Genomic DNA, 17,403 nt, shown 5'->3' on the forward strand with positions numbered 1-17,403 from the left:
ATTTACTGGATGCCTTTCTATCTGTCTTCCAACATCGTGATCTTTCCGTGGTGTCTAATGGCTTTAATGATCTGTAACTTGGATTTGGGCAAAGGAATGGGTTCCGTCAGTATGTGTGGCACTAGACACTACATGTTGAAGGTCATCATAGATTTTAATATGTTAGATGAGATCCTATGGTTCACCTAGTCATTCTTCTAGCTGAGGCAGCAATTGATGTTGGCAACCGCACTATACCATACACTGTTTATAATAGACATGTGTCTGGTGGGACTTGACAGGATTTGTATACCCACCAAAGCTTGGACATCCACAGCTTGCACCCTCTGTATTATATCCCCAGGTAGGGATGTGTACATACCGTAATCATCTGATGCCCTCTACAGGCCCCTCTACACTTGTTTTTTTTTAACATGCATTGATTTGATTGTTTTCTAGATGAAAATGTCAATTGTGTCGAAGTACCTACATGCATTTGGATGGTTCTGGGTCTGCTTTACTGTCATAGCCTATGTTGGACAAAATACAATGGCCGTAGGACAAAATTTGTGGCTTAGCAGATGGGCAACAGAGACCAAGCAGATTAAAGACCCAACGGAATGGGCAGATCTAAGGAACAATAGACTTGGAATCTATGGACTTCTGGGATGTGTGCAAGGTAAAGAAATGATCAACTGTAATAGGTATACAAAGTCGTAGCTAATCTAGTAGTTCCACAGTGTTTATATGGCTCAGCGCTTGCGACCGGGTCTGAATCACGCCCTGAGTTCAATCTGATTTGTTGTCGCTCTTACAATTTTCTTCTGTTTTTAGGCCTTTTTGTCTGCTACGGCGCCTATGTGATCACCAGAGGAACAATCTGTGCCTCCCGCTCACTGCACAACCAGATGCTGGACAATATCCTGCACCTCCCGATCCAGTTTTTTGAAACTACACCAATGGGCCAATTACTGAACCGATTTACTAAGGTGGGACCTGGGGTGGAATCAGATAGTGCTCGATTACACCTTGACCCTCAAACACTGGTTCTCCCACATCATAAGGGGAGAAGATACATTGATCAGATATAGAGTGTGACTTACTGCATATTGGTTCAACTTATCTGTTATTAATTAAATATAAAAATCGGTCTTTTATACACTTTATAAATAACATAATACATACTATCTTTTCTGCTGTTTTTTTGCAGGATATATATGTTATAGATGAGCGTTTCCATTACTATTTACGTACATGGCTAAACTGTATGCTGGATGTCCTGGGGACCATTCTAGTTATTGTGTTCGCAACACCCCTATTCATTGTGGTTATTGTCCCGCTAGGATTTCTATACCTGCTGATCCAGGTAGGTCTGAAATATCATAGTATAAATTAGCAGGATTAGCATGGAAGTAGGGATGTGCAGACTCGGATAGGTTCTAATTTTCCCGCCAAGTTCGGATTTTTCCCGCCAAAAATCAGGTCTCATAAAGAGGCAAAACGTCATCTTTCATGGACAAACATCATTCCTGGACAAAAGTCCATGGAAGATGATGTTTGTCCATGAAAGATGACGTTATGCCTCTTTCTGAGACCCAATTTTTGGCGGGAAAATTCCAACCGATCCGAGCCTGCACATCCCTACATGGAAGTGGGTACTTGCAAATGACTGGAGTGGTTTTTACTTTGCATGTACCAATATGATTATTACACTCTATATATTGCTATCATCCTTGAAGAAAAGGAGCATATTAAAGAACCAACTTTGGGTAATACCTCTGCTTTTTTTTTTATAAGGCTTAGCAATGTTCTTTATCACAACAATCCCTTATTATACTGTAACTTGGGACAGCCATGTTATCTGAAGATTGCTCTGTCTATAGAAGCCTCCCATTTATTACTGTAGGAGTCAGATATAGTGGAATAGCTGTAAGCACTTGCTTCCACACTTGGGCGTATGTAATTACGTAGTGCTACAGGTCGAGCATGCGTACTTGGGAAATAGAATTCAATTGGATCTATAGACAACACACTACAGGTGGGAGAGTTCTGGCATGAGGGGTGCAGAGGCGGGCAGGTTCCTCTTCATGAGTAACCAACCTGAAAATCAAATCCAAGGTAAGTTAAATATAGAGGCTTGAGTTTACTTAGGAATTGTTCTTTAAAGATTCACGGGACAAATAAACTTTATTGTCTTTAGAACACGAGCTGCCATGGTCAAGTTTGACTTTCCTATTTTTACTTCCACAATGTTTAGTCATGCATGCAAAATGCTACATTACTGTATCAGCGTCTGTGGCACTGTAACGTAGCGTTTCGCATGCAGGTACAGCCGCAGTCGCGCACAGAATATAGGCATGCCGCATATCATTCTAATCATCTCAAGCTGCTTGTGTGTTCTATTCGCATCGTTTTGCGAATAAGACGCATGTAAGGGTAAAAGTCGCACGAAAAAGACGCTCTGCGCTGAATCGCTCCACAGACGGAAGCAACCATAAGGACTATTTAACGCACAAGGAGACTAGATGTATGTGGACACATCTGTACAAATGAACTTACAGTATCTAGATCTATGCTGTCCTTTGTGTTCAGAGATATTACATCGCTAGCTCACGGCAAATCCGGAGACTGGATGGGGCGTCACGTTCTCCGGTCATCTCACACTTCAGTGAAACCTTGCTGGGAGCATCTACCATTAGAGCCTATGGACATCAGGAGAAGTTCATCGGTCAGAACAAGGATGTGATGAATGAGAACATACTTTGTTACTACAACAATGTGATCTCCAACAGGTACTTGGATATTATGTATTTCCACTATAGTAAAATGGGCAGAAATTGCTGCTTTTCTGGTAAATAGATGGTTCCCCTTTACCTCCCAAAACATCACTGCCAAAAAATAGAAAATTATCAATTAATTTATTTTACGTCCCTATCACTTCTGTGCAACCAATGTCCTAAAGTCATATTTTCCCTCTGTATCTGATTAACTAACTTTGTCAAAATGGATGGTAACATAGGACAGGCACAACCTGGACACTCTCAGAATTTCTGAAAATCGTTTAAAATGCAAAGCGGCGTTGAAAGTCAGACGAATCAACGCATATTGCTTAAAAGAAGCGTGCACGAAAAAATGTGTATATACGACGGTGTGCAGAGTTATACTGATCCTGAGATGCGATCACCTGTAGGTGTGCCTCTGATTTGATACTAGTCACTATCAACAGCGAGTGCTTCAACCAACCCTATATTAGGCGCACAAAATATGGCTCCAAACAGGCATACTTTCACGCAAGCTCAGCTCTGCATAACCCGCATTGAACGTTGCCTGCGTGAGAATGACCTATTACAACCCAGCTCAGCCTCTCAAGTCTTAAGTGTAGATGAGATCAGATTGCTTCTGAGTTTGCACTGCATTTGTGGTAATTGCCTGCGTTCATTTTTTGAAACGTTCGCAGTGCGAGTATACTTGAGATAAGCTCTGCAGGAGGCGTATGTTGGACTCTGCACTGGTCCCACATTGTCTACAAGTTGCAATTTTGTATAGTCTGGTTTCTCACTCTGGACCTTATTCAGAGCCGCTTGCAAAATGCGAGCACTCGCTCTGAATGAGGGCGGCCGCATCTCTAAAAAGAGCCGGCCTCCTGGCCGCTTGCTAAGCTGTGGGTGACCACCCACAGCTTTAACGAATGGGCAGGTTGATGGTCGCGATGGTCAAGACCATCGCGACCATCGGGGCTTGCGACGAGACTCTTGTGGTAGGGTCTCATCTGCTGCAAACCCCATAGAGCTTCTGGCTCTAATAGAGCCGGAAGCTTATCACTGACATCACGAGTGATGTCAGTGGGGCTGCCCACAAATGGCAGGCGTTCGTTTGGGAACGCCTCCGTTTGTGAAGCCACCCCCCCGCCACGCCTACAAAACGGGGTGAGCTGTCGATCACCATCGAAAGCCGCCCCTTTTGTAGTGAGCCCCGGAGCGAGATAATTTCTCTCTCGCTCCGGGGCTTGTGCACGCGCAGTGCGGTCGCTGCGCGTGCGCAGAGCCCAACATCGACCCGCTTGCGAGTGGGTCTGAATGAGACCCTCTGTGTAGGTAACAGCTTCTTGAAATCTATTCTAAATCAAGTGCTTCCGAGTGGGTCTGAATGAGACAGGTGCCATTAAAATTAGATTTTGTTATTAATTAATAAAGGCACTTTTTCAGGATTTTCTCTATTATCCAGAAAGATGCATAATATCCTAACCACTAAGGGACTTGGGAGAGATATTTTAAACCTTCTAAAGAGGACAAGTGTTGCAGCTGCAATAAGCTTCTAGCTATCAATCACCTAGCACATTCTATAAAATGATAGCTAGCATTTAACAAGTGGAGGCAACACCTCCACTTGTCTTCTTTAGAATGCTTGATACATCTCCCCTTCAGTGTTCCCATATCCACAGAGGTGGTTACGTTCAGGCCTTATCCGTTACTATCAATATTTGTACCTTCAAGATGCAATTCCTGCCCTCTGCGTCTCTCAGCCATACCATCATCTCTTCCCTGCGTTGTCTCTCAGCCATACCTTCATCTCTTCCCTGCGTTGTCTCTCAGCCATACCATCATCTCTTCCCTGCGTCATCTCTCAGCCACGCCATCATCTCTTCCCTGCGTCGTCTCTCAGCCACACCATCATGTCCAGCCTGCATCCTCTCAGCCATACCATCATCTCTTCCCTGGGTCGTCTCAGCCACACCATCATGTCCAGCCTGCATCCTCTCAGCCATAACATCATCTCTTCCCTGCGTCGACTCTCAGCCACACCATCATGTCCACCCTGCATCCTCTCAGTACACCATCATCTTGCCCCTGCGTCTCAGCCACACCATCATATCCAGCCTGCATCCTCTCAGTACATTATCATCTCTTCCCTGCGTCGTCTTTCAGCCACACCATCATGTCCACCCTGCATCCTCTCAGTACACCATCATCTTTTCCCTGCGTCGTCTCTCAGCCACACCATCATGTCCACCCTGCGTCTCTTTGCTACACCATCACGTTCCGCCTGCATCTCTCACCATCCCACTTTACTCCATATCTCTGTCTCCCCCTCCTTTCATTCTGTGTCAAACACCCTCCCCCCCCTTCATTCTGTGTCTCTCTGTGCCACTCCTCCCTTCTTTCTTTCTCTATTATCCCCCCTTCCCCTGTAACTGCCAGCCGCCCTCACCTCTGCCTTTTGTCTGGATGAGCCGCAGATAATGAGGACAGGCAGGCGCTGGGGCTCTTCTTCCATGCCGCCGAGCACCATGGGCCTTGCTTGGCGGCACAATGGCAAGTCTGTGGTGGGCGCTACAGGGAGCTGTGTTATTCCCACTGATATATCACTGTACGGTCCCCTCTCCCCTATATAATAATACCACATATCAGTGTGTGCTAGGAGCTGTTATTCACCCTCATATATCACTGTTATTCCCCATCATATATCACCGTACAGTCCCCTCCACCCTATATAATAATAATACCACCACATATTAGTGTGTGTCGGGAGCTGTGTTATTCCCCCTCATATATCACTGGGCCTGATTCAGAGGCACTTGCAAAAAGCGAGCGCTCGCTCTGAATCAGGGCGGGCGTCTGGTTTTTAAGTTGCGGCCTCTTGGCCGCTCGCATAGCTGTGGGTTACCACCCACAGCTTATGCGAGCGGCCATGATGATGGTCATGATGGTCAAGACCATCGGGCTTGCGACGAGACCCTTGTGGTAGGGTCTCATTGCCGCAAGCCCCAGAGAGTTTTCGGCTCTAACAGAGCCGGAAGCTCTCTCACTGACATCACCAGTGATGTCAGTGAGGCCACCCACAAATGGCAGGCGTTCGCTTGGGAACGACTCCGTTTGTGAAGCCACCCCCCCGGCCACGCCTACAAAAGGGGTCGAGCTGTCGATCAACATCGACAGCCGCCCCTTTTGTAGTGAGTCCCGGAGCGAGTGCTTTTTGCGCTCGCTCCGGAGCTCGCGCACGCCGTGCACAGCGCTTGCGACCGGGTCTGAATCAGGCCCCCTGTACGGTCCCTCCTCCCCTATATAATAATAATATCACATCAGTGTGTGCCGGGAGCTGTGTTATTCCCCCTCATATATCACTGTACATACCTCTCCCATATATAATAATACCACATATCAGTGTGTGCTAGGAGCTGTGTTATTCACTGTCATATATCACTGTTATTCCCCATCATATATCACCGCACAGTCCCCTCCCCCCTATATAATAATAATACCACATATTAGTGTGTGCCGGGAGCTGTGTTATTCCTCCTCATATATCACCGTACAGTCCCCTCTCCCCTATATAATAATAATACCAGATATCAGTTTGTGCTGGAAGCTGTGTTATTCCCCATTATATATCACTGCACAATCCCCTTCCCCCTATATAATAATAATACCACATATCAGTGTGTGCTGGGCACTGTGTTATTCCCCTCATATATCACTGTAAAGTCCCATATCCTCTATATAATAATAATACCATATATCAGTGTGTGCCAGGAGCTGTGTTATTCCCCCTCAAATATCACTGTACAGTCCCCTCTCCCCTCTCCCCTATATAATAATAATACCATATATCAGTGTGTGCCGGGAGCTGTGTTATTCCTCCTCATATATCACCGTACAGTCCCCTCTCCCCTATATAATAATAATACCAGATATCAGTGTGTGCTGGAAGCTGTGTTATTCCCCATCATATATCACTGCACAATCCCCTTCCCCCTATATAATAATACCACATATCAGTGTGTGCTGGGCACTGTGTTATTCCCCTCATATATCACTGTACAGTCCCATCTCCTCTATATAATAATAATACCACATATCAGTGTGTGCCAGGAGCTGTGTTATTCCCACTCAAATAACACTGTACAGTTCCTTTTCCCCTATATAATAATATTACCAGATATCAGTGTGTGCTGGGAGCTGTGTTTTTATCCCTCAGATATCATCTTACCCTCCTCCGTATATAATAATACCACATTCATCAGTGTGTGCTGGGTGGTGTGTTATTTCCCCTTATATATCACTGCACAGTCCCCTCCCCCTTACATAATATATTAAATATATACAGAACACATTACCTGGCTCCGTCTGTTTCAGGAATGTCTGCAATAAAATGGCAGCTAAAGCCCCTTTGGCCCCGCGCCCTCTGCTCTGTGACTGGAAGACTATAAGAATATGGCTGTACATACATAAGGACACCATTAGACTCTAAAGCTGTTACTCTAGTGGTGAAGATGTAAGCAGCAGGTGCAGGTGGCTGCTAGTTACAGGACTTTGTGCTGCCTGATTGGCTACTCGCTTTTAGCAGTCACTGATTGGTAGCAGCGAGTAGCCAGTCAAGCGACAAAAGGACCTAGGACATCCTGTGACCTGCCGCTCACAGATCACCACACTTAGGAGAATGAGAGGAGGGCGGCAGGGAGGAGGGGCAGTTAGTAACAGTGTAGCAGCCATCGCCGGAACATTATGAGACCCTCGGGGCAGGCGAGTACGCTGTCCCAGGCGGTGGGGGGGCCCCCCCCTCTGCTGGGCCCGCTACAGCGCCCAGCGCACATGCCCTGCCCTAGTTACGCCACTGGTTCCCACCACACATTCTCGTAAACCAAAGAGGTACAATGGCTCTTTATGCAAATGACAAGACAATCAGTAGGGCATTTGTAATTTTCAAACTAACCTTAAAATATATAACACAACTCCCAACATTTTGGATCCATGAATTGGGACACAATGGCCACTTCAGGAACGTGCCTAACGCTAGGCTGCCCTTCCACTCACATTATTATTATTATTATACTTTATTTATATGGCGCCACAAGTGTTCCGCAGCGCCTTATATAGTACATAAAACTAATAAGTGAACAAGAAACAAGTAACTTACAGTACATTACAGTGCAGGACAAGGAAACGATTTATATACATTGCTGCAATAGCAATTAAAGCACTCACAATAAGCAGCAGGGAGTTGGCAGTCAAGTGTTAGGTGCTCTTATGGGGAGTAAGGAGTAGAAGAAAATGTAAAGAGAAGCATATGAGGGAAGAGGTCCCTGCTCGTGAGAGCTTACATTCTAAAGGGGAGGGGCAGACAGACAGGCATGACACAGAAGGGGAAGATAGGGAGGAAAGAGCATGAGGTGGGTTAGGATGAGAGCTGGAAGGCCTTGATGAAGTAGTAGGTTTGAGAGCCCGTTTGAAAATTTGTAGAGAGGTGGAGAGTCTGATAGGGAGAGGGAGAGCGTTCCAAAGGTAGGGAGCAGCACGAGCAAAATCTTGGAAGTGGGCGGGCTGGAGTATGAAGGGCGAGAAGGTCAGAAATGGATGTGGGAGAGCATTTCGTGAGGGCTTTGTAGGTGAGTGTAAGAACCTTGAATTGGCAGCTGAAGGGGAAGGGGAGCCAGTGTAGGGCTTGAAGGAGAGGGGAAGCAGATGTAGAACATCTGGAGAGGAAGATGAGCCGAGCAGCAGCATTGAGAACCGATTGTAGTGGAGAGAGGTGAGAGACTGGGAGGCCAGCTAGGAGAAGGTTACAGTAGTCCAATCTGGAGATGAACAGCGAGTGGATGAGGGTTTTAGTGGCATCCTGGGTGAGGAAGTGTCTAATCCTGGAGATATTTTTTAAGTGGAAACGGCAGGACTGCGAGAGGCGCTGAATGTGTGGTTTAAAGGAGAGGGAGGAGTCAAGGATAACTCCAAGACAGTGCACTTTGGGGCTAGAGGAGATAGTTCTGCCATCAATAGATAATGAAATTGTGGGAAGTGAGGTAGTGGAAGAGGGTGGGAAGATGATCAGCTCAGTCTTAGACATGTTAAGTTTAAGAAAGCGCTGGGACATGCATGAAGAGACAGCAGAGAGACAGTTGGAGATATGGGTAAGGAGCGAGGGGGAGAGCTCAGGGGTGGAACGGTAAATATGAGTATCATCAGCATAGAGATGATATTGGAGGTCAAAAGAGTTTATGAGTTCACCTAAAGAGGACATATATAGGGAGAAAAGGAGAGGTCCAAGAACAGAACCTTGGGTAACTCCTACTGTTAGCGGAAGTGGGGCGGAAGAGTAGTCATGAGAGAAGACAGAGAAGGAACAATCAGAGAGGTAGGAGAACAGCCAGGAGAGGGCAGTGCCATGTAAACCAAGAGAGTGAAGGATTTGCAGGAGGAGAGGGTGGTCTACAGTGTGAAATGCAGCAGAGAGGTCAAGGAGATTGAGGAGAGAGTAGTGGCCCTTGGATTTGTCAGCAAGGAAGTCATTGCTGACTTTCGTGAGGGCAGTTTCAGTGGAGTGGAGAGAATGGAAGCCAGATTGAAATAAGTCAAGGAGGGAGTGGGAGGAAACAAAGGTGGTAAGGCGGTTGTAAACAATACTACGCTCAAGGAGTTTGGAAGCAAAAGGAAGAAGAGAGATGGGTAGGTAGTTGGAGAGTATGTTAGGATCAAGGGTAGGTTTTTTAAGAATGGGGGAGACAAGGGTATGTTTGAATGCAGAAGGGACAGTGCCAGATAATATGGAGAGATTAAGGAGGTGAGCAATATGGGAACAGGCAGAAGGAGACAGGTAACAGAGGAGACGGGAAGGGATAGGGTCAAGAGGGGAGGCGGAAGGAGGGGAGGACTGGATGAGGACCATGACTTCCTCTCCAGAAACAGGGGAGAAGGATGTCAGAGTTGGTGAGACAGAAGGGGAGGGGTGGTCAGGAAAAGGAGGGGCAGGAGTGCTGAGGGTCTGATGGAATATGATGTCCTCACGTATGGAGTAAATTTTAGATGTAAAATAGGTGGCAAAGTCAAGGGCAGAGAGCGAGGAGGGGAGGCGAGGAGGGGAAGGGCAGAGGAGGGAGTTGAAAGTGGCAAAGAGACGCCGGGGGTTTGAGGACTGGGAGGAGATGAGTTTCTTTAAATGTTTGTTTGGAGAGGGACAGGGCAGCACTGAAGGATGAAATGGAGGAAGTCAGCCTTAGAGCGTGATTTTCTCCACTGACGTTCAGCAATTCTTGAACACTTTTGCAGGTATCTGGTGCATTTGGAATGCCAGGGTTGTGGTGTGGATCTGCCAGGGTGAGTAGTTATTGTTGGAGCAACAGAGTCAAGAGCAGAAGGGAGGAATTGTACAGGGAAGTGGCTTGTTCAGGACAGGAGAGAGAAGAGAGTCCAGCAGGGAGGAAAAAGCAACAGTGTCAATAGTCTTAATGTTACGCTTAGTAATGGTAGCCTTAGGAGGTAAAGAAGGGGAAGGAGAGTGGGATAGGTTAAAAGAGAGAAGGTGATGGTCAGAGAGTGGAATGGGGAATTGGAGTTAATCAGAAATATCACAATGGTGAGTAAAGACCAGGTCAAATGAGTGCCCACTCACATGGGAGGGTGATGAGGTCCATTGGGCGAGACCAAATGAAGAGGTAAGGGTAAGGAGTTTAGCAGCAGAGGATTCTGTGGGAATGTCAATAGGAATATTAAAATCACCTAGGATAATGGAGGGAAGATCTGAGGAGAGAAAGTGAGAGAGCCAGGAAGCGAAGTTGTCAATGAATTTGGAGGGAGATCCAGGAGGACGGTAAATGACAGCTACTCTGAGGTTTACTGGTTGGAAGAGGCATACAGCATGTGGGGAATGTAAGGGATGGTTCAGAGGGTATTAGCTGGTAGGAATAACTGATGGATAGAAGGACCCTAACACCACCACCATGGCGACCCCCAGGCCGGGGTGTGTGGAAGATGAGGCCCCCAGAGGATAGAGCAGCAGGAGAAGTGGTGTCAGAGGGTGAGATCCAGGTTTCAGTAATAGCTAGGAGATTCAGGGAGTTGGAGATGAAAAGGTCATGGGTGGGGACCAGTTTATTACAGACTGACCTGGCATTCCAGAGGGCACAGGATAGAGAGATAGCGTTTGTGGGGGAGATGTGAATAAGATTATCCGGTTTGGAGGTGAGATTAAGTTGGGGGACCGATATGAATAGAGTTTAGTGATGGTGTGGGCACCTGAGCTAGAAAGGGAACCTGTAGGAGGTGGGCAGGGAGTGAGATGTGGATGGCAGTGGGGTGAAGTGCCAGAGAGAGAAGTGTAGGAGGAGGGTTCAGTGGTGGGATAGTAGGACAGTGGGGGGGTAGAACAGGAAGAAAGTGGAGTAATGGGAGAGAAGGGAAGAGTAGGCAGACAGAGTAAGGGGGAGAAGGGGAGGAGGAGGTGGAAGAGACAAGGGGGAAAGGATAAAGGTGGAAGCAGGGGGCAGAACAGAGGATTAGGTAGAGACTGATTGAAGGAGGGAGTAGAAGAAAACCTTGTCATGGTGTTGATAAGTAAACAAGAGGAATTACATTTGGAAATGTAAATGAAATATGAGTACAAGAAATTTGTAGAAATGCAAGTGAAAGAACAGTGACGGTAAATATGTATGCAGATTAACAAATTTGTTATTGAGAGGATTAAAAGTGGGGATCTAATGTGTGCAGAATTTGAATAATAACGTAGATTGTAAGCAGATAAAGGATGTGAGGCTAGGCAAGAGAGCGAAGATAAAGGACAGTGGGCCTGATTCAGAGCCGCTCGTAAGCGGCCGCTCGTTCGTTCCGATCGATGTTCGCACATCTGCGCATGCGTATGGGTTGTAATACGCATGCGCGAACCAGTCAGTGCGATTGAAATTCGTGTGGCGTTTGTGGGTGGTAACAGGGGAAGGTGCTTTAAAACGGGGAGTGGAGTGGAGATCTGAACGCAGGCGTGCCAAAAGGTCAAAACGGGAGTTTTAAGGGTGTGCATAATTAACAAAGCAGCGTCATTGACCACGTCAGTTGGTTGTCTTTTAGTCTGAACTGCTCGCATGATTGCGGTAGGAAAATGCAACCACAAGAATAGCGAGCAGTTCATACGCCTTTCGATGTACTCGATTAATCTAATAAATAGCGGAGATGACGTATGATGCGAGCGGCCAGGGGGCGTTTTTTACAAAATAACGACCGCATGTTTTGTACGCTCGTTCAGACATAGAGGCGTCAACAGACCGCAAAGAGCGAGCGGTCAATTTAAATAGCCAGCCCCTTTTTCTGAACGAGCGAGCGCAAATAGCGTCCGGCTCTGAATCAGACCCAGTGTTTCCAAGTGGAAAGAGGTAAACTGACATGGCATTGAGATGTATGTGAGAATCAGAAGGCAAGCATTATTAATAGCAATAGAAGTGTTGTGTTCTTGCCGTGACTGCACAGGGAGTCCAGTTGTAACAGTCCTGAATCTTTAGACCGCTGAGGTTTGTTGTTTGATGGAACTCTGAGTTTCCTCCTTCTGTTTATCTTCGGTTTAACGCAGGTCTAACGCTACAGTTTTGCACTTAAAAAGACTGCACTTTAAAATACTGCACCATCCAGCCAGGCCTCCAGCCTAGATAAAGACATTCAAAACCTATCTGAACCTATGGCACCCATTCCATTTGCTATGCAGAAAAGCAATGAATGGGCTAAAACTCCCAAACTTTTGGCCCATAGGACAGTGCTGTACTGGTCGGGACTGATCCCGTAGATCAGATTGGTTCTGACGAAAGCAGGACACTTAGGAGAGGTTTTATTCTGTGTAATACAGCAGGGAAGATAGCGTATCTGGCTATTTGGGTGCAGCGTCACACACACAACTAATCACATGTGGCTATCAAGCAACAATACTCTTTACACTGTGCATTTCACACAACAGAGCTGTATCAGTGTTACAGGTTATTGCTATATGCACATGAGGCATAATATGTGATCTATGTCCTGTCTCTACCTGCAGGTGGCTAGCAGTGAGACTAGAGTTTTTGGGAAACCTGATGGTTTTCTTTGCTGCTTTATTTGCTGTCCAAGCTGGAGAGAAAATGACTTCGGGCACAGTGGGATTATCCATAACATATGCGCTAAATGTAAGTACATAAGCTGCAGACAGTATATGTAACCATTGCCTACAGAGATCAGAAGGTGCCTGTCCTGTAGACTGGATAAGGACTACCCCGGGCCTCCATATACCGTTTTACTGCCAATAACCCAGACCAATTCCAAAAAGACACTTCCTAGTTGGCTTCATTCTGTAAATATTAATAAGATCGGGGTTACAAGCAGAACGTTGGTACTTGCCAATTATATTTTTATATTTAGATTAATTTCTTGGAAAATAAAGATGGCATTTCCTCCCCAGATCACACAAACGCTGAATTTTTGGGTGCGCAAAGCTTGTGAGATAGAAACGAATGGCGTAGCAATCGAAAGGGTTTGTGAATATGAAGACATGGAAAAAGAGGTATAGGAACCTTTTTGTTCAGTGATGTCCAGATATATCCGGGATATTCTTATTCTTTTATAGAATAGTGATGGAAGTTGTACCTATATTTCCAGGCGCCGTGGATCACCACTAGAAGACCGCCGACTGAGTGGCCAGACAGGGGGGTGATTGAGTTTATAAATTACAAGGCTCGGTATCGGGAAGACCATGACCTGGCTCTCCGGGATGTCACCTTCCAGCTGAATGAGACAGAGAAGGTAAACTGTAATACATTCTGCTGCGCTACATGGTAGACAGAGTATTGTGAAATCATTGTACTCAGTCCATCCTGCAAATGTGAAGCGGATGCACTCCCCATGGTATTCTAAAACGTCAGTAGTTTATCCTGCAGCTAGCTAGGACTGAGGGGCAAGAGAGGGTGGGTACTAATTAGAATTATATACTACCTACCAGCATTACATTATTATTTTCTGGTGTTAGGTGGAAAATCAGTTTACGGTTTTCATCTAATCCAGAGGTGCACTGTGATACATGGTCCTAATTGGTATCCCAAAGTCTGTTATAATCTGGATACATCAGATATGCAATACTTTATGTTAGGCATTTACCCTTTTAGGCACGCAGGCACTTGGAGTCCCAGAAAACGGTGGTACACTGGCACATGGAGTCCAACGTAATAGCACACTGACAATTAACGGCACACTTACATAGTTGGGGTCCCAGAACAGTGGCACACTGACATTTGGGGTTTTATAACAGTGGTACGCTGACATGTGGAGACCCAGAACAGTGATTTATGGTGCGCACACATGGTATGATTAAAATTGACAATATGAACTATAACGATATTGAACATATCGTTATCGTTCATATCGTGCATTTTTCGCCCACCAACGACCTGCGATGCGCGGGCACATATGGTCGATATCGAACATCGCCCGTGAATGCAGGCCAACCTGGTCGATATCGACCAGGTTACTATAGGGGTCGTTATAGTCGTTGGTGTACACATGGTGTGCTGGATGATCAATATCGATGGTCCAGCACATCCAGGAGATCCAACAACGATATCATTATCGTTGTCGATCGTCCCGTCTGTACGCACTATGACTGTCACATAAGATCTCAGCTAAGAAAAGCGTGAGTACCACTATTCTAATCAGAACTGCACTCTGGTAATTTGCATTGTGAATTACTGTTCACCTGATTTTTGTTCATAGTTTCAAATAATTACATATTTAAAAAAACAAAACAAAACAGTAACCTTTTTGTTATAACTAGTGTAAGTAATGTTATAATGAATACCTTGTTTCATGCATGCACTAAATATTACAAGGATTACGTGTTAGTCACATATGTATGTGTCGCCATTGGACATACATTTGTCTGCCCGCAAGTGTTATGGCCGAATCTGAAAGCCTCCCAGGGGTGCTTCCCATGAAAGAGAGACCACATTATGCACCACATAACATAACCCCCATGTGCTTTACATACACATGGGGGTTATGTTATTGGTCTCGCACAATATGAATACATTCGGAAATAAGATTTTTTTAGAAACTGGTGATAATTTTGATATAATGTGTGAATGAACAGTAAACCTAAGGTAAGAAATCGCTTGTTTGGCGCAGTACTTGATGACCAGCTGGTTGTGTCAGTGACAAAATGGAGGGGGGACAGTTTTTATTGTCAACACAGGCAGAACTGTAGTGTTGTGTCCAATCGAAATATTGCAAAGAAGTAGAAATATTGTACATATCCCTTCTTGTTTAGGCGAGCTGAAGAAACATTTTTTTTTAATCATATGTTTTAGCTTGGAATTGTTGGAAGAACTGGAGCTGGTAAATCCACACTCACCAATTGCTTGTTCCGCATTGTCGAGAGGGCAGGAGGGAAGATTGTGGTGGATGGCATTGACATTGAAACAATTGGACTGCATGATTTAAGGAGCAAACTCAATATTATACCACAGGTGAATGTATTAAAAATATCAATTGAACCCTCCCTGAATTTTTAATTTCATTGTAGCTTGAATAGTTCACTATGGCCCTGATTCAGAGACGGAAGCTCTGAAAGAGCGCTCGCTCAGAATCAGGGCGTTTTTTTTTTTGTGCGGCCTCCCGGCCGCTCACATAGCTGTGGGTGACCAGGAGCGGCCAGGATGATGGTCGCGATGGTCAAGACCATCGGGGCGTGTGACGAGACCCTTGTGGTAGGGTCTCGTGGCCGCTAGCCCCAAAGAGCTTCTGGCTCTAATAGAGGCGGAAGCTCTCCCAGTGACATCACTGGTGATGTCAGTGGGGCCGCCCACAAACGGCAGGCGTTCATTTGGGAACGCCTCCGTTTGTGAAGCCACCCCCAACATCGACAGCCGCCTCTTTTGTTGTGAGCCACGGAGCGAGAGAATTTCTCTCTCGCTCCGGGGCTTGCGCACGCGCAGTGCGGCCGCTGCGTGTGCGAAGAGGCCGCCATCAACCCGCTTGCGAGCGGGTCTGAATCAGGCCCAATATTCCCAGTCACCATCTGTGACTTTGCATCGGTGGCGGGCAGGCTTTACGTCTTTCTGATGTTCAAATATTTGCTGCGGAACTTAATAATACACATATATATCAATATTTAAATGTTTACTTGTTCTTTTTTTTGGCAATTTCGACTGAATATGTTATTTTCCCAGGATCCAGTTTTATTTTCGGGTACCCTTCGAATGAACCTGGATCCATTAGAGAAACATTCGGATGTGGATCTCTGGGAAGCTCTGGAGATGTGCGACTTAAAGACCTTTGCGCAATCTCTTCCCAAGAAACTGTATCATGAGATATCAGAAGGAGGAGAGAACCTTAGGTACAGTCTGTTACCATATACATTAAGGCTTGTTACCGTACAGGATGCAGGAAACATCCGCAACCTTGTGACTATTGTAACATTAATACAAAGTTGTAACCCTGCCTTTTACTTCTGCTTTGTACTCACTATATTACACCATTTTTGTTTCTTTGTAGTGTCGGACAAAGGCAACTTATCTGTCTTGCTCGAGCCTTACTTCGGAAAACAAAGATACTGGTTTTAGATGAAGCAACAGCCTCTATTGACATGGAAACAGATAACATAGTTCAGAGCACGATTCGCAAGGTGTTCGCTGATTGTACAGTACTGACGATAGCTCACAGGCTTCATACTGTCCTCGACTCTGAAAGGTACAAGGAATCTTACAGAACCTAGAAGCAGATTTCTCTATGGTTCAGTTGTCAGCTCCTCCCCTCTCTGCTTATAATGCAGTCGAGCGATTGTTTGCATCGCACATGCTTATAAGCCGCATTGCGTGTACGCAGCGATCGCATTGCGATTACGGATGCGCAGAGAAATCCATCACAAAGTGAGTGACAGGCTGTCAGTGTTTTGGGTGGGGGGGTGGTCGGAAAAACTGAAGCGTGGTACCGATGTTTACACAGAAGAGCGACATTGGACGGCGGATATGAGAAAGCAGCAGGGGGCGTCTTTATGGCGGCTGAGCTTTGGCAGGCATTAGCATATATTCGCAATAGCATCAGCTGCTGAATCAGACCCAGTGTGCACTATTGCACCAGGAGGCTGTCGAGGGACAGCTTACATGGAAAGAGACATCTACTGTTGTGTGGACATTCAATTTCAGCACTTAGATAATAGAGGTAATTGGGTTTGGAAGATTAAATGCTAGATTCATAGCTGCACCTATACACACAATGGGGCTGATATACTAAAACTTCTACAAAGGAAAACTGGTGCTGTTGCCCATATCAACCAATCAGATTTACTAGGTAAATATGGACACCTCCACTTTTCTGTTTGAAGTTTCAGAAGAAAATCCAACCCCAATATGTGAAACAAGGCATAACATGTATACCACTTTTACTCCAAAGTCCAGGGTCTGACCAGGGATTTGGAATCAGTTCCAAACCGGGTCAGACCCCTTTTCCACCACTGCGCCGTTCACACTGCACACGGGTGACATCATCTCCTTGCGCCGGAATGTGGCTCTCCTTGTGCTGTAAATGGGACCTGGGTTGGACGACCTAGATTACCCATTTACACTGCAGCTCACCCAAGTCCTTCCCATGTAAAACCCTGCACGGCACCCAGGAAGGATTCCCGGGTAACTGGAGCCGGGTGGAGCTATTTCCACTA

At 45.9% G+C, this 17,403-nt stretch overlaps 1 protein-coding gene across 1 annotated transcript in view; it reads left to right on the top strand.

The window, feature by feature from the left end:
• The window catches only part of LOC148510565 (ATP-binding cassette sub-family C member 1-like), an 82,549-nt gene that overhangs the window by 62,419 nt on the left and 2,727 nt on the right, over positions 1-17,403 (top strand). The window contains exons 18-27 of the mRNA XM_088442750.1: positions 439-658; positions 814-968; positions 1,190-1,345; positions 2,572-2,771; positions 12,760-12,886; positions 13,159-13,260; positions 13,356-13,499; positions 15,056-15,214; positions 15,917-16,083; positions 16,242-16,436. Coding sequence (XP_088298876.1) covers positions 439-658; positions 814-968; positions 1,190-1,345; positions 2,572-2,771; positions 12,760-12,886; positions 13,159-13,260; positions 13,356-13,499; positions 15,056-15,214; positions 15,917-16,083; positions 16,242-16,436 — 1,625 coding nt within the window. The remainder of the gene's footprint in view (positions 1-438; positions 659-813; positions 969-1,189; positions 1,346-2,571; positions 2,772-12,759; positions 12,887-13,158; positions 13,261-13,355; positions 13,500-15,055; positions 15,215-15,916; positions 16,084-16,241; positions 16,437-17,403) is intronic.

This window comes from Taudactylus pleione, unplaced genomic scaffold (assembly GCF_031769625.1).
Source record: "Taudactylus pleione unplaced genomic scaffold, aTauple2 ptg000316l, whole genome shotgun sequence".
In the NCBI taxonomy this organism is placed as follows: Eukaryota; Metazoa; Chordata; class Amphibia; order Anura; family Myobatrachidae; genus Taudactylus; species Taudactylus pleione.